Source organism: Scleropages formosus, chromosome 3, assembly GCF_900964775.1.
Source record: "Scleropages formosus chromosome 3, fSclFor1.1, whole genome shotgun sequence".
Classification (NCBI taxonomy): Eukaryota; Metazoa; Chordata; class Actinopteri; order Osteoglossiformes; family Osteoglossidae; genus Scleropages; species Scleropages formosus.
Window position 1 is genome coordinate 31455269 of NC_041808.1, and position 16617 is coordinate 31471885.

The following is a 16617-nucleotide window of genomic DNA, read 5'->3' on the forward strand; positions in this document are numbered from 1 at the left end:
AAACACAGGATAGATGAATCCTGATAACCTTCCTACATTTTTTAAGATACACACACACACACACACACACACACACATTTTTGGAACCGCTTGTCCCATACAGGGTCGCGGGGAACCGGAGCCTACCCGGCAACACAGGGCGTAAGGCCGGAGGGGGAGGGGCACACCCAGGACGGGACGCCAGTCCGTCACAAGGTACCCCAAGCGGGACTCGAACCCCAGACCCACTGGAGAGCAGGACCCGGTCCAACCCACTGCGCCACCGCACCCCCCGATACACAAACATTTACATACAATACAGGAGTAGCGGTCGTGTGAAGGCTTATCTGGGCATGATCGTAAAGTTAGGGTGCATGAACATTTACACCACACGTGAGCTGGAGAGATCTTGGGCGAAGTGAGTCCGGAAAAGGTGAGTTTTCAGACCCTTCTTGAATGTAGACAGAGTTTCAGCAGTTCTGAGTGAGAAGGGAAGGTCATTCCACAACAGCGGAGCCAGAACCGAGAATCTCCCTGCTTTACTTTTCGTGCGTGGGACCACAAAGCGGGCAGAAGTAGATGAGCGAAGGGGTCTGGTTGGGGTGCAGCGGTTGATCGAGTCTTGTAAATTATGGAAATTTGTGAATCTTGTAAATTAATATTCTGGTGTCACCCCCTCTGATGGTGTCTCTCGGTGCGGTCCACACCCCCCGCACCTCCTGCACCCCCTATTGCCACCACTGGGGGCATTACGGATTCCCAGCTTGCTGGCGATTTTGAGTGGTCTTTGGCTCCCTCTGCTGGCTGCAGCGGGATCCGCAGTGGCCTGTAAAGAGAGCGCACGGCGGGCGGTTCGGAGCCACAGCGGCGGGGTGTGGAGACACTGAGGGCTCAGAGCAGCGGCGCTTCGCAGCAGCCGGAAGGAACCAGCGCTCTGCTCCACCGAAAAACCGGCTGCGGTACGTAAGCAGCGCTGTTTCTCGCAGATTCCTCGGTGTCATACGGTATACGAGCAATCGGGACTCGTTTTGTAATCAGCCCGGATGATGTAATTCGAGGGCGTTTTTAATTATTTACGTTATAATTCTGTTTACTTTTTGATGAGATGGTATTGTTTATACGCGCTGAGCAGGGATAGGTTAATTAATTATTATGAGATGATAATAACGGTAGGTTATTGTTTTTAATAGCTACGCAGCAGCATAAAATTTGCAGAATCGCTATAAATTTCACGTTATCGTCTTCCATCCTGACATCTTTCATGTGTTGCCTTTCGGCTCTGACGTAGACGGTTATTAGCAATTTTTAAAACGGCTTCGTGTTGTTGTTTTCCTCCGATCGTGGAAATAATCATCCGGTGTAATTATAGCTCTGGCCACGTGGTGGCAGCACTGCACGTGACTCCCGTGGGAGGCCCCCCTGGTTAACTCGCGCTGTCCGTGAGAGCTCACATACACGCTTCAGACACTGATGGTACATCACAATAACAACTGTATCGTATTTCTGAGGAACCCTCTTTTTTGCATTGTAAATAGAATCATAATATATAATAATGTGCAAGTAATAGTGCAGTGGTGCAGTGGGTTGGACCAGGTCCTGCTCTCTGGTGGGTCTAGGGTTCAAGTCCCACTTGGGGTGCCTTGTGATGGACTGGGGTCCCGTCCTGGGTGGGTCCCCTCCGTGTGTCCCATCCCCCTCCAGCCTTACGCCCTGTGTTGCTGGGTAGGCTCAGGCTACCCGCAACCCCATATGGGACAAGCAGTTCAGATGTGTGTGTGTGTTAATATGTGTATGTACAGGGTGAGCACAGCAGGTGGTCTGTGATATCTCATGTCAGACCCAACTGAAATATGGGTTTTGTTTGTCGGGGGAAGACTTTGAACCCTGGAGCTGGAGCTGATCTAGAGCCAGTGGAGCCTCTCTCGGACAAAGCAGCAGAGGCACAATCGCCATGGGCGCCGACGCCACCGCTCTCTTCGTCTGCCTGCTCCTGGGCTCAGCAGCGGCCGGGCAGCACGCCTCTCGAGGTACTGGGGTCTCCGCGTCAGGGGGCAGGTGGACTGCACACGTGCATTGTGATCCTCCTTGTTCTTACCGAAAACCTTGAATCCATGCAGGCTGTGCCACGGACTCTACACCCTTGACTTCCTTACGATCTTGAGTTTGGGACACACCAACCGCCAGCCCACGTGCTCCCTTTCGCTGAACGGTGGTCGCATGTGAAAGTGTGCGTCCGCTTCGGTGCCCTGGCAGAGTGGTATTGCCACACAGCGGACACCTACATTTACATTTATTCATCTAGCTGATACTTTTCAACTTGCAGTATTAAGGTTACAATTATTAACCCATTTATAGAGCTAGCTGGAGGGGGCGCGGTGGCGCAGTGGGTTGGACCACAATTCTGCTCTTCGGTGGGTCTGGGGTTTGAATCCCGCTTGGGGTGCCTTGCGACGGACTGGCGTCCCGTCCTGGGTGTGTCCCCTCCCCCTTTGGCCTTACGCCCTGTGTTGCCGGGTAGGCTCCGGTTCCCCATGACCCCGTATGGGACAAGCGGTTCTGAAAATGTGTGTGTGTAGAGCTAGCTGGGTAATTTTACTGGAGCAATTTAGGGTAAGTACCTTTTGCTCGAGGGTACTATAGCCGGGGGTGGGGATCGAACCTGCAACCTCGGGCAGTAGCCCACTCCGCTACCAGCTGTCCAACCTCTGGACGCCTCTGGAATCTGACTGCTCCGCTGTATTGACTGATAGGCCGAACTCGTCTCGAATTACCGAGGGGTCGTGGGAAAGAGATCTCTGTTATTTTTGCCCAGTGGCAGGGTCAGAGATTGTGTTTCAGTAGTTTGTTGTGTATTTGTTTAGCTTGTTTTACCTTTGGACAAATCTTCCAGGGCTGCGGCGCACATTCGCCCCACGATCAGCCTCTGTTTCTTCTCTCAGCGAAGCTGGTACACTCCCCTGGAGTTTTTCCATGGGAATATCTTCACGTTAGAATTAACATTCAGGCGACATACATATCGGCGAAAATACAATTTGTGCGTTACATTAGGAGAAAGAGAAACATAGTTGCAGACGTGTGATTCTTAAGTAAACCTAGTTTGTTACTTTCTACTTGATGCAGCAATGTTCATCGCACGAGTAGGTGCGCAGAATTCAGAATAGGCGATTCCTGATCACCTTCCTACAATTTTTTTAAGGTACACGAGCATTTACATACAATTCAGGAGTAGCGGCCGTGTGAAGGCTTATCTGGGGATGATCGCGAAGTTCTGGTGCGTGAACTTGCGTCATACACGAGCTTGAGAGATCGTGGGCGAACTGAGTCCGGAAAAGGTGAGTTTTCAGACCCTTCGTGAATGTAGACGGAGTTTCAGCAGTTCCGAGTGAGAGGGGGAGGTCATTCCATCACAACGGAGCCAGAACCGAGAACCTCCGTGCTTTACTTTTCGTGCGCGGGACCATCGGGGGAGCAGAAGTAGAAGAGCGAAGCGGTCTGGCTGGGGTGTAGCGGTGGATCAATTCTTGTAAATAGCCGGGAGCAGTTCTACTGATGCATTTGTAGGCAATAACCAGGGTCTTGAATTTGATTTTGGCAGCTATAGGAAGCCAGTGCTGAGAAACGAGAAGAGGAGATACATGGGAGCGCTTTGGCAAGTCAAACACAACTCGTGCCGCAGTGTTGCAGAAGAAGACATTTGCTTCACATAAATAACCAAATAACCAAAGATAAATAACCAAAAAAGGGTGTTTTGGCACATTACTTTAGTTTGATTCTTTTTTTTAAATTGTATGTGACCCTCTCCCAGGATGAACTGTCCTCATGGACTGTTTCAATTGCTCTGTGTCACTGGGCAAAAAGTAATGATCTCCACCGACAAGTGCAGGCTGCGTAATAAACTGGCCGCATCCAGGGCGTACCAGCACCACCAGCCGCCCCCCACCGTGCCTGAGTTGTGTAATCTTTTATGCTGTGGTGCGCTGGGGGAACATCTCTGCATCTCGGCGAGATCTCCAGACTCTGCAAGCTCGTGAAGAAAGTGGGTTCTGTAATGCCCCCACCCCGGGCTCAGCGGGGGCAGCGGCAGAGGGCAGGATGAGCAGGACCCTACTGTCCATTATTGACAGTTGCAGACCATGCCTCACACCCCCCACCCCATGAAGTGGTCACCATGAGCTCCTTCAGTCACCGGACTGTTTAGTTATGGTGCGCAAAGAGGCGTCTTCGCGGCTCCTTCCCGTGTCTTGTTGAGCTGCTGCGTGTCAGTTTCCTTGTAGGTATTAATTAGTATTAATAGTAGTATTAATAGTATTACATCACATTTACATTTATTTATTCAGCAGACACTTCTCCAATACGACTTCCAATGAACTCTATGTAGTGTTATCAGACCACATACCTTATTCACCGCGGTAACTTACACTGCTAGATACAGTACTTACAATGGGTCACTCATCCATACGATCGGTGGAATACACACACACACACACAAACACGCTCTGTCACTCACACACTATGGGGGAACCTGAACACCTTGTCTTTGGAGTGTGGGGGGAAACCAGAGCACCCAAAGACTTACACTGCTAGATACAGTACTTACAATGGGTCACTCATCCATACGATCGGTGGAATACACACACACACACACACACACACAAACACGCTCTGTCACTCACACACTATGGGGGAACCTGAACACCTTGTCTTTGGAGTGTGGGGGGAAACCAGAGCACCCAAAGACTTACACTGCTAGATACAGTACTTACAATGGGTCACTCATCCATACGATCGGTGGAATACACACACACACACACAAACACGCTCTGTCACTCACACACTATGGGGGAACCTGAACACCTTGTCTTTGGAGTGTGGGGGGAAACCAGAGCACCCAAAGACTTACACTGCTAGATACACTACTTACAATGGGTCACTCATCCATACATTGGTGGAACACATTCTCTCTGTTACTCACACACAGCATTGTCCTCTAGTGTCCTGCCCCTGTCCTAATCTACGGGCCGAACGGCGCCCGCTCATGTCTTCCCATAGTGTTCCTGGAGAAGCAGGATGCCCTCACCCTTATGTCACGCCACAAGCGGGCCAACGCGGGTTCCGAGGAGGACCAGCTGCCCCCCAACCTGGAGCGAGAGTGCGTGGAGGAGGTTTGCCACTATGAGGAGGCCCGCGAGATCTTCCAGGACACTTATCGCACCGTGAGTCCTCACCAGTGCCGCCCTCTGCTCCTCTGCCACCTCTACCGTTCCCCTCCTTCGGCTCTATTAAATTATTCGTTTTTGGGTCATTATAAGTCACGTGGTTACGGTGTTTCGTGAACCTGTCCCCTTCTTGTAAGGTATTATATTGGGTTTGTGAATTTTGTGAATCTGCATGTCAGAATTAGGGTTTATAATGAGGCGAAGGGGTGCGAAAAACATTCAAGAGAACGCGGTGCGTGAGCTCTGGCTCAGATGTAGGAATTCTGTAGAGCCCAGTTGGAATAACCCTCCACCCTGCTTCTGTTTCCGCAGGATATTTTCTGGTCGGTGTACGTGGGTAAGTACAGCGCACACTTTACACGCACGCGAGAGTCTTTAATATCACACAGCTCCCTGCGAACCTGCCATAACAAGCATATCTGTCCAACATCCGGCCGATGCTTTCTTTTCTCCTCCGTTTGTGCGCTAAATTTAAGCCTCAGAATGCTTGAATGAGTGGAGACGGCGATGTCGGGGGTACCTGGAGGCAGCCGCTCTCATGGCCTGTTTTCTAACTGATCCGTCTGCACAGATGGAGACCAGTGCGCCAGCAAGCCCTGCAAGAACGGCGCCCTGTGCTCAGACAGCGTGGGCGGCTATGACTGCATCTGCAAGTCGGGCTTCTCTGGAGTCCACTGCGACACAGGTGAGGGTTGCTCATCATTGCCAGTTTGGGTGACGTGTGGTACAGTAGTAAAATAATAATAATAAGAAGAAGAAGAATAATAAGAATAATAATGTTAATAAGACTATTCTTATTATTATTATTTTTATTATTATTATTCAATAATAAAAATAGTAGTAATAATTGTTTTTATTATGAATTATTATTAATAATAGTTATTGCTTTTATAATAGCATTATTATTTTTATTATTATTGCAACATTAATGTTATTATTATAACAACATTGTTGTTATTATTCCTATACTTATTATTATTATTATTATTATTAAAGAATAATAATTATGATTTTTTTTTTACTTATTAGAAGTCAGCACAGTAGTTGACACAAGGGAAGGATACATTGAAAAGATAATAGCATACATAAATAATACACACACACACACACACACACACACACTTTCAGAACCGCTTGTCCCATACGGGGTCGCGGGGAGCCAGAGCCTAACCCGGCAACTCAGGGCGTAAGGCCGGAGGGGGAGGGGACACACCCAGGACGGGATGCCAGTCCGCCGCAAGGCACCCCAAGCGGGATTCGAACCCCAGACCCACTGGAGAGCAGGAGCCGGTCCAACCCACTGCACAACCGCGCCCCCCTACATAAATAATATGTAAAATTATATGCAAAATACACACACACTGTGGATTCCAGTTAATTGGGACACATTTAGAGTAGAATGCTTTGGCCCAGTTAACCAGCTGCCCCCTTTTTTCCAAAGTTTTTCATAAAGAGTTAAAAAGCTGTACAACAAAAGACAAACTGCAGTTTTCTGAGCTACGAGTAAATGTACTTAAATGAATTTTGGAACAAGTGGTACAATTTAGAGACAAATATCCATGCTAAAAAATGCACTTTATGGTATGTGGTGAGGGGGGCATGGTGGCGCAGTGGGTTGGACCGGGTCCTGCTCTCCGGTGGGTCTAGGGTTCGAGTCCTGCTTGGGGTGCATTGTGATGGACTGGCGTCCCGTCCTGGGTGTGTCCCCTCCCCCCTCCTGTGCTGCCAGGTTACGCTCCGGCTCCCCGCGACCCCATATGGGACAAGCGGTTCTGACAATGTGTATGTGTCAAACACGCCTGCAGTTCTTAAAATTTGACATGATGTTGGAGTAATTTATCAAGTGTTTTTGGGATGTTCGCTGTTGTTCTTCGTCTATCGCCCATCCCTCCTGCCGCTTGCTGCTGTATTACACATGTGATTGTACAGTTGTGCAGTCACCCTTTACCAGGAGCTGTTGTTCAGTACCGCAGGACTGGGGTTAGGTGCTCGGCATTTGATTTGATCAGGTAAGGCGGTTCTGTTAGCCGCTGTAAGACCTCTCTTTGAGAAGGGCCTGAAATTTTGCTAAATCAAAAACCAAAAAAAAAAGAAAAATCGTCACGCTGTCTGAATGCACCTGTTCCTTCCGGAGGGAGCCGTACCTGCACTGATCGCAGGAGCGCCACCTAGCAGGCACTGTCCCCATTACAAGGCATGGTGTCCAAGAAGAGCAAAGTAAATTTACATTTATTTATTAGACACTTTTCTCCAAAGCGACTTCCAATGCACTCTACGTAGCATTATCAGCCCACACACCTTATTTACCGCGGTGACTTACACTGCTGGATATACTACTTACACTGGGTCACTCATCCATACATCAGTGAAACGCACTCTCTCTGCCTGAACAGCATGTCTTTGGAGTGTGGGAGGAAACCAGAGCACCCAGAGAACATGCAAACTCCACACAGACTGAGCAGGGATTGAACCCACATCCTCTCACACCACCCAGGCGCTGTGAGAACGCAGCGCTACTCACCATGCTGCTGTGCCACCCTGACTTCATGTTATTTTCTTAATTTTTATGAGTTTCTTAAGATTTTCCCCAAATAAACGGCTGCTCCGATGACCCAGTGACCGAGCTATCCGGAATCTACTGCCTATAAAATGTATGTTTTATTTACGCAACAATTAGTCATTATTGTGGTATTAAAAACACTATCTGACTAACAGGGAGTCAGACTTTTAGCATCTTCCAGTTGCCCATCTCCTCATGATCTGAGCTGTGCAGATGTTTGCTATAGATGTTAGATATAGATGTGATGCGTACCTCCTGTTCCACGACCCCTCTCGAACCCACCCACGTACAGATCAGACAGTGTGTATCCTGGATGCGACGAAGGGCTGTAGCCAGTTCTGCCAGCCGGGCTACCAGTCGTACAAGTGCTCTTGTGCGCGTGGCTGGAAGCTGCAGGAGAAGCAGAACGAGAAGTGTATCCCAGCAGGTGAGTGGCACCTGCCTGCTCCGCCCATGAGAACGTAGCGCTAGGTTTTCTTCTTGGCCAGCGATGTTTTCACTCCTTTCCTCCGCTCCGCTTTCTCAGTACCCTTTCCCTGCGGGAAGGTGGACAGTCTGAGCCAGTGGGACAACAGAAGGTCCACCAACATCCGAAGCAGCTACGAGGGACTCAGCTGCAACTCCGGGGAGTGTCCTTGGCAGGTAGTGTGAGATCACCTGTACCACGGTCAGCTTTCTATATCTAACACACATTACAGACACAAACATCCACTGAGAAACCATAATTACATTTAATTATTGAGCAGAAACTTTTCTCCAAAGTGACTTCCAATGAACTCTATGCAGTGTTATCAGCCCACACACCTTATTCACCAAGGTGATTTACACTGCAAGATACATTACTTACAATGGGTCACTCATCCATACATCAGTGAAACACACACTCTCTCTCTCTCTGTCACCCACACACTGTGGAGGAACCTGGACAGCATGTCTTTGGACTGTGGGAGGAAACCAGAGCACCTGGAGACTTACACTGCTAGATACACTACTTACACTGGGTCACTCATCCATACATCAGTGGAACACACACACACACTCTCTCTGTCACTCACACATACTATGGGGGAACCTGTACAGCATGTGTTTGGACTATGGGAGGAAACCAGAGCACCTGGAGGAACTCCACACAGACACAGGGAGAACATGCAAACTCCACACAGACTGAGCAGGGATTGAACCAACATCTTCTCGCACCACCAAGGCACTGTGAGACAGCAGCGCTACTTGCTGTGCCACCGTGCCGCCCTCACGTAATTACATCCACTTACATAAAAAAGGGCAAAAGGGTGCAATATCGAAAAGGTACGATCAAGCAGCACTATGTGAGAAGTTCAAAAAGGGTGTCCAGACATTCCAGAATTCCTTAGGATTATCGTGCAAATTAAATATATATTTTTTTATCTGAAGGAAATAAATCATTTGGCCATCCACATATTTACAGAGAGAACTCTATATGTAAACCAAAACAATAAAATACCCTAGTACTTGGTAGTGGCAGAGCACCTCCCAGCAGCACCGAGCCCATTCCTCCTCCTGACCGTATTTTCTCGACTTGAAGGTGCTGCTGCAGAGTGAGGTGGGCCCGTTCTGCAACGGCGTCATTCTGAAAGAGAATCTGGTGCTCACCACGGCCCAGTGCGCCAACACTTACAGCAGCTTCAAGGTGGTTGTGGGTAAGTGTGCCATTCCTGCTCGGAACACAACCGGCTCACTGTTGGTGGTCCCATAACATTATAATGGAGCTGAAAAGTTCTTATCGACTAGCGACGTTGTAGCCGTGTAAAGAAACCAGTCGTATAAACGTATGGCAAATACAATTATGTACAGTAATTCTTGATAATGACAACAAACACCTGGTTTATTATGTATTTGCTATACTGTACTTTTTATCGATATTTTACAGTGAACTCTTTCTACTTATAAAAAAGTTTACTGTAAAACAGTATTCTGTGTTACATCAGCTGCAGTGTCATAAATCTCGTGTTTACCGCGTCTCTTAACTGCTTTAAGGCTACACTCTACGATCGAGGCTATACCATCTAGGTTTGTATAAGTACACGCAGCGATCGAGGCTATACCATCTAGGTGTGTATAAGTACACTCTACAGTCGAGGCTATACCATCTAGGTGTGTATAAGTACACTCTACGATCGAGGCTATACCAACTAGGTGTGTATAAGTACACTCAGCGATCGAGGCTATACCATCTAGGTGTGTATAAGTACGCTCAGCGATCGAGGCTATACCATCTAGGTGTGTATAAGTACGCTCAGCGATCGAGGCTATACCATCTAGGTGTGTATAAGTACGCTCAGCGATCGAGGCTATACCATCTAGGTGTGTATAAGTACGCTCAGCGATCGAGGCTATACCATCTAGGTGTGTATAAGTACACTCTACCATCGAGGCTACACCATCTAGGTGTGTATAAGTACACTCTACCATCGAGGCTATACCATCTAGGTGTGTATAAGTACACTCAGCGATCGAGGCTATACCATCTAGGTGTGTATAAGTACGCTCAGCGATCGAGGCTATACCATCTAGGTGTGTATAAGTACGCTCAGCGATCGAGGCTATACCATCTAGGTGTGTATAAGTACACTCTACCATCGAGGCTACACCATCTAGGTGTGTATAAGTACACTCTACCATCGAGGCTATACCATCTAGGTATGTATAAGTACGCTCAGCGATCGAGGCTATACCATCTAGGTGTGTATAAGTACGCTCAGCGAACGAGGCTATACCATCTAGGTTTGTATAAGTACACTGTACGATCGAGGCTATACCATCTAGGTTTGTATAACTACACTGTACGATCGAGGCTATACCATCTAGGTGTGTATAAGTACACTCTACGATCGAGGCTATACCATCTAGGTATGTATAAGTACACTCTACCATCGAGGCTATACCATCTAGGTGTGTATAAGTACACTCTACAATCGAGGCTATACCAACTAGGTGTGTATAAGTACACTCAGCGATCGAGGCTACACCATCTAGGTGTGTATAAGTACACTCTACCATCGAGGCTATACCAACTAGGTGTGTATAAGTACGCTCAGCGATCGAGGCTATACCATCTAGGTGTGTATAAGTACACTCAGCAATCGAGGCTATACCAACTAGGTGTGTATAAGTACACTCTACGATCGAGGCTATACCATCTAGGTATGTATAACTACACTGTACGATCGAGGCTATACCATCTAGGTGTGTATAAGTACACTCTACGATCGAGGCTATACCATCTAGGTATGTATAAGTACGCTCAGCGATCGAGGCTATACCATCTAGGTGTGTATAAGTACACTCTACAATCGAGGCTATACCAACTAGGTGTGTATAAGTACACTCAGCGATCGAGGCTACACCATCTAGGTGTGTATAAGTACACTCTACCATCGAGGCTATACCAACTAGGTGTGTATAAGTACGCTCAGCGATCGAGGCTATACCATCTAGGTGTGTATAAGTACACTCAGCAATCGAGGCTATACCAACTAGGTGTGTATAAGTACACTCTACGATCGAGGCTATACCATCTAGGTTTGAATAAGTACACGCAGCGATCGAGGCTATACCATCTAGGTTTGTATAACTACACTGCACGATCGAGGCTATACCATCTAGGTGTGTATAAGTACACTCTACCATCGAGGCTATACCATCTAGGTATGTATAAGTACACTCTACGATCGAGGCTATACCATCTAGGTTTGTATAAGTACACTCAGCAATCGAGGCTATACCAACTAGGTGTGTATAAGTACACTCAGCGATCGAGGCTATGCCATCTAGGTGTGTGTAAGTACACTCTACGATCGAGGCTATACCATCTAGGTTTGTATAAGTACACTCAGCAATCGAGGCTATACCAACTAGGTGTGTATAAGTACACTCTACGATCGAGGCTATACCATCTAGGTGTGTATAAGTACGCTCAGCGATCGAGGCTATACCATCTAGGTTTGTATAAGTACACTCTACAATCGAGGCTATACCATCTAGGTGTGTATAAGTACACTCAGCAATCGAGGCTATGCCATCTAGGTGTGTGTAAGTACACTCTACGATCAAGGCTGTACCATCTAGGTGTGTATAAGTACACTCAGCGATCGAGGCTATACCATCTAGGTGTGTATAAGTACACTCTACCATCGAGGCTATACCATCTAGGTGTGTAAAAGTACGCTCAGCGATCGAGGCTATACCATCTAGGTTTGTATAAGTACACTCAGCGATCGAGGCTATACCAACTAGGTGTGTATAAGTACACTCTACCATCGAGGCTATACCATCTAGGTGTGTATAAGTACGCTCAGCGATCGAGGCTATACCATCTAGGTGTGTATAAGTACACTCAGCAATCAAGGCTATACCAACTAGGTGTGTATAAGTACACTCTACGATCGAGGCTATACCATCTAGGTTTGTATAAGTACACTCAGCAATCGAGGCTATACCAACTAGGTGTGTATAAGTACACTCTACGATCGAGGCTATACCATCTAGGTTTGTATAAGTATACTCTACAATCGAGGCTATACCATCTAGGTTTGTATAAGTATACTCTACGATCGAGGCTATGCCATCTAGGTGTGTGTAAGTACGCTCTACGATCGAGGCTATACCATCTAGGTGTGTATAAGTACACTCAGCAATCGAGGCTATACAAACTAGGTGTGTATAAGTACACTCTATGATCGAGGCTATACCATCTAGGTTTGTATAAGTACACTCTACGATCGAGGCTATACCGTCTAGGTGTGTGTAAGTACACTCTACGATCGAGGCTATACCATTTAGGTTTGTGGAAGTATACTCTACGATCGAGGCTATACCATCTAGGTGTGTATAAGTACGCTCTACAATCGAGGCTATGCCATCTAGGTGTGTATAAGTACACTCAGCGATCGAGGCTATGCCATCTAGGTGTGTATAAGTACGCTCTACCATCGAGGCTATGCCATCTAGGTGTGTATAAGTACACTCAGCGATCGAGGCTATGCCATCTAGGTGTGTATAAGTACGCTCTACGATGGACGTGACGCCAGTCTGTCGCAAGGCACCCCAAGCAGGGCTCAAACCCCACACCTGCCACACAGCAGGCACTGGCCAAACCCACTGTGTCACCACATCCCCCCTAGAGTGGAACAGTTTTAGCGTAAAACATTTCAATATATAATAAATAAATGAGGGTTGAACAGATTACTGTACTTTTTGACATATCATCAAATATGCAACAGGTGCGTCAACTAGTATCATGACATCCCAAGCTGTGTCTTTAATTTCTCTTGTTACATTAGAGCAGAATTTGTGTCAAGACATGCTGAATAATGTTTATATCAGCAAAGTTAACTATGGTACAGTATCTTACCATGCTAACATGTTAGGTCCACACTGGAGTTTAGTCGATAAAAACCAACACATAACTTCATACGACATTAGAACACAGAACATTCCGAGAGGCAGTACTTTTCATTAAGAACCAGATGTTCTCGGCATGTTCACAGACAGATTGACCGCACACATATCTTCCCTAAAAAAATTTTCTCGAAAATAAAATATGCGTCACACATTTCTCCAAAATTTAACAAAAGGAAAAAAAAAATACATCCCATTCTCCATTAATACAACAATTCAACACAGGTTTCTTTCCTCTCCAGTGTTATTAATAGACTTCCCCAAAGTAATAAACACAAGCAAAATGTATATGATGCAGTTTCAAATATAAGGTGCACTGCAAGCTGCTGGAATTAAGTCCATCACACTAGATATTGACATCCTCCTCTTTGTTAATAGGTTGGGATCTGTCAAAATCTCTGATATATTCATCCAGTAGAGGTTGCAGGACTTCTTATTTGAATGTCTTTTTTTTGACTAACTACGCACACACACACACACACACACACACACACACACACTGTCTGAACCGCTTGTCCCATATGGGGTCGTGGGGAGCTGGAGCCTAAGCCGGCAGCACAGAACGGAAGGCTGGAGGGGGAGGGGACACACCCAGGACAGGATGCCAGTCCATCACAAGGCACTCCAAGCTGGGCTTGAACCCCATACCCACCAGAGAGCAGGACCCGGTCCAACCCACTGCGCCACCGCCCCCCCCTTTAACAACTAATGAACTACATTTAAAAACCCATTTAAAATGAGCCAAAAAAAAAAAAACCACCATATAAGCCACCACAAACTTTAAATCAGTGCCAGTTGTTAATAGATGTAACTCACAAACATGCAACACCTGTCATCTTGTTTTTACATTTTGCATTTACATGTATTCATTTAGCAAACGCTTTTCTCCAAAGCGACATACATCTCAGAGAAAATACAATTTGTACATTACATTAGGAGAAAGAGAGACATAGTTGCAGACATGTGATTCTTAAGTAAACCTAGTTTGTTTCTTCCCACTTTATGCACCGATGTTCATCGCTCGAGTAGGTGCACAAAACTCAAGAGTAGACTAATCCTGATCACCTTCCTACATTTTTTTTTTCTAAAAGGTACACAAACATTTACATACAATACAGGAGTAGCGGCTGTAAAGGCTTATCTGGGCATAATCATAAAGTTACAGTGCATGAGCATTTACACCATACATGAGCCGGAGAGATCTTGGGCAAAGTGAGTCCAGAAAAGGTGAGTTTTCAGACCCTTCTTGAATGTAGACAGAGTTTCAGCAGTTCTGAGTGAGAGGGGGAGGTCATTCCACCACAACGGAGCCAGAACCGAGAACCTCCATGCTTTACCACCGAGTGAGCAGAAGTAGACCAGCAAGAGGGTCTGGTTGGGGTGTAGCAGTTGCTCAAGTCTTCTAAATAGCTGGGAGCAGTTCTACTGATGCATCTGTAGACAATAACCAGTGTCTTGAATTTGATTCAGGCACCCATAGGAAACCAGTGCAGAGAAATGAGTAGAGGAGATACGTGGGAACGCTTCGGCAAATCAAACACAACTCGTGCAGCAGCATTCAGTACCGGCTGCAGAGGTTTGATGGCAGTAGCGGGAAGGCCACACATTTTTGATCAGCGACACCAGATGTGACCTGTAAAGACCGTGGAAGTGAGCAGAATTAGTTGGGTTAGGGTTACTGACGCTGATAACTTTTCCGGAAGACAGGAGCCGCTCTCGCTCCCCTACAGACGGAATTTTCAGAAGATATATAAGAACATTCGATATAAAGTAAACCAACCAAAAGAATGCTTGTATCTTTGAAAGTCCACAACTCTGCCATTTTTAACAGAAATCCTTCTGGGGTGTACAGTGGTAGCGGAAGAGCTTGAGTGACTTCATTTCCTGGTCACTGTCGGCATCTTGACCCTTGACTCTCGAGCACGTGCTTGTCTTGTACTCAGGTAAGAGGACCACGTCCTTCGAGGCAGGACAGCAGGAGCTCAACGTGAAGACGGTGCACGTCCACCCGAGATACGTGGCAGGCCGCCCAGACAACGACCTCGCGGCAGTAGAGCTGCAAAACCGCATCACCTTCAAGAAGTCCGTGATGGCTGCTTGCCTTCCAGAGCGGGACTTTGCTGAGAATGTGCTGATGACGGGCGAGTGGGACGCGATCATCACCGGCTGGAAGGATGGATCCCAACCCGTAGCTCTGGAGGGCACTCTCAGCCTCAACCATCTGGCGTACGAGCCCCTGGAGCAGTGTATTGAGCGACACCAAGGCCGCATGACCAACAAGATGTTCTGCACCTTACCACGACCCAAGGCCGATTGCAGCTTTGGCCCCGGCAGTCCCGCTCTCACCCTTTACCGGGAGGTGTTCTTCCTAACCGGCGTGGCGAGCCGGCCTCAGGAGCACGACTGCCAACAAGGCTACCTCTTCCAGAAGGTGTCCCGGTTCCTGCCCTGGTTGAAGCCCCTGATGGAGGCCTGATGAGGACGGAGGGAGACGGCTGGCGGTGGGGCTGCACGATAGAGGGGGGGTTAGCTCACCGAAGGTGGAGGAGTTCATCAAAAAAATATGCTTTAGCCGTCTCCGGGCAGAGCTGCAAGTAGACTTTAGCATTTGGTCGAGCGTCAACAGCGCCCCGTTGTCTAACTCTACGAAACTGCACCTTGTTAGTTTTATTCCCGTGTTAAACCTCTGAAAGCGGAGGCGCCGTTTCGGGTTCAGGAAGGCCCGCGGCGAGCGCCTCTCTGTTTTCCCCACACGGTGGCACTCGCCCACCAAAATGACATTAAAACGCGCTCCGCCTCACTGCGGCTAATAGCTAATGCTTAGCGGGAGCTACGTAGCGCGGCATGTGGCGTGACTGTGTCGTGTCTTAGCTGTGTTTAGGCCTCGCTGCTTTAGACGTGTAACACGGCTGCTTGTGATGTGTAATTAAACCAACCGTTTGACCTGATACACTTTATTACGGACAACCCTCTGCTTATTGCAGCCGTGGTTTAATTTGTTCGTTTTGCTCGCGGGGCCCATCTGCGTTGCTCTACTCCGTCTCTTCCAGTGTTTATGACGGGCTTGCTCTTCTCAGGCCTGAGTAAGGAGAGTTTATCTGAAGGCATAAACAAAGGACCGAGGCTGTGCGGCTCGCTCGGGGGCTTGGTGCGACACGCGAGGAGTTCTTCAGCGCCCTCCTACCCTGGTATCTCCGGGTTCGCGCTCCCATCCTGGCGCGACCGTCGCTCGCTGCCTGTCAGCCGGGCCTCGTGACTCGGAGGTGGATTTCGGTGAAATCGGGGCAGAGGCTGACGAGCGGTTGCTTCGCGACAAGAATGTTGTGGGTGCGAACCCTGGGAAAATGAACGGGTAGACGGGGGAAACGGAATGTGACGCGAGTGAATCCGGGGGAGAACCTCGACGATGAAATGAAGCGAGCGCGC

At 47.7% G+C, this 16617-nt stretch overlaps 1 protein-coding gene across 1 annotated transcript; it reads left to right on the forward strand.

Annotated features, from left to right (window-relative positions):
* The first annotated feature begins 803 nt into the window (after positions 1 to 803).
* proza (protein Z, vitamin K-dependent plasma glycoprotein a) lies at positions 804 to 16139 on the forward strand. The gene is made up of 9 exons (XM_018742953.2): positions 804 to 938; positions 1854 to 2006; positions 5029 to 5192; positions 5508 to 5532; positions 5767 to 5880; positions 8048 to 8182; positions 8282 to 8397; positions 9317 to 9431; positions 15135 to 16139. The coding sequence occupies exons 2-9, from the start codon at positions 1931 to 1933 to the stop codon at positions 15665 to 15667; spliced, it is 1278 nt and encodes a 425-aa protein (XP_018598469.2). The 5' UTR covers positions 804 to 938; positions 1854 to 1930; the 3' UTR covers positions 15668 to 16139.
* The last annotated feature ends 478 nt before the right edge of the window (positions 16140 to 16617 follow it).

Coding starts and splice junctions, on each gene's coding strand:
- proza (XM_018742953.2), top strand. CDS start 1,931: ATGGGCGCCGACGCCACCGCTCTCTTCGTCTGCCTGCTCCTGGGCTCA. Junction 2,007..5,028: donor CGGGCAGCACGCCTCTCGAG/GTACTGGGGTCT, acceptor GTCTTCCCATAG/TGTTCCTGGAGAAGCAGGAT. Junction 8,183..8,281: donor CGAGAAGTGTATCCCAGCAG/GTGAGTGGCACC, acceptor CCGCTTTCTCAG/TACCCTTTCCCTGCGGGAAG.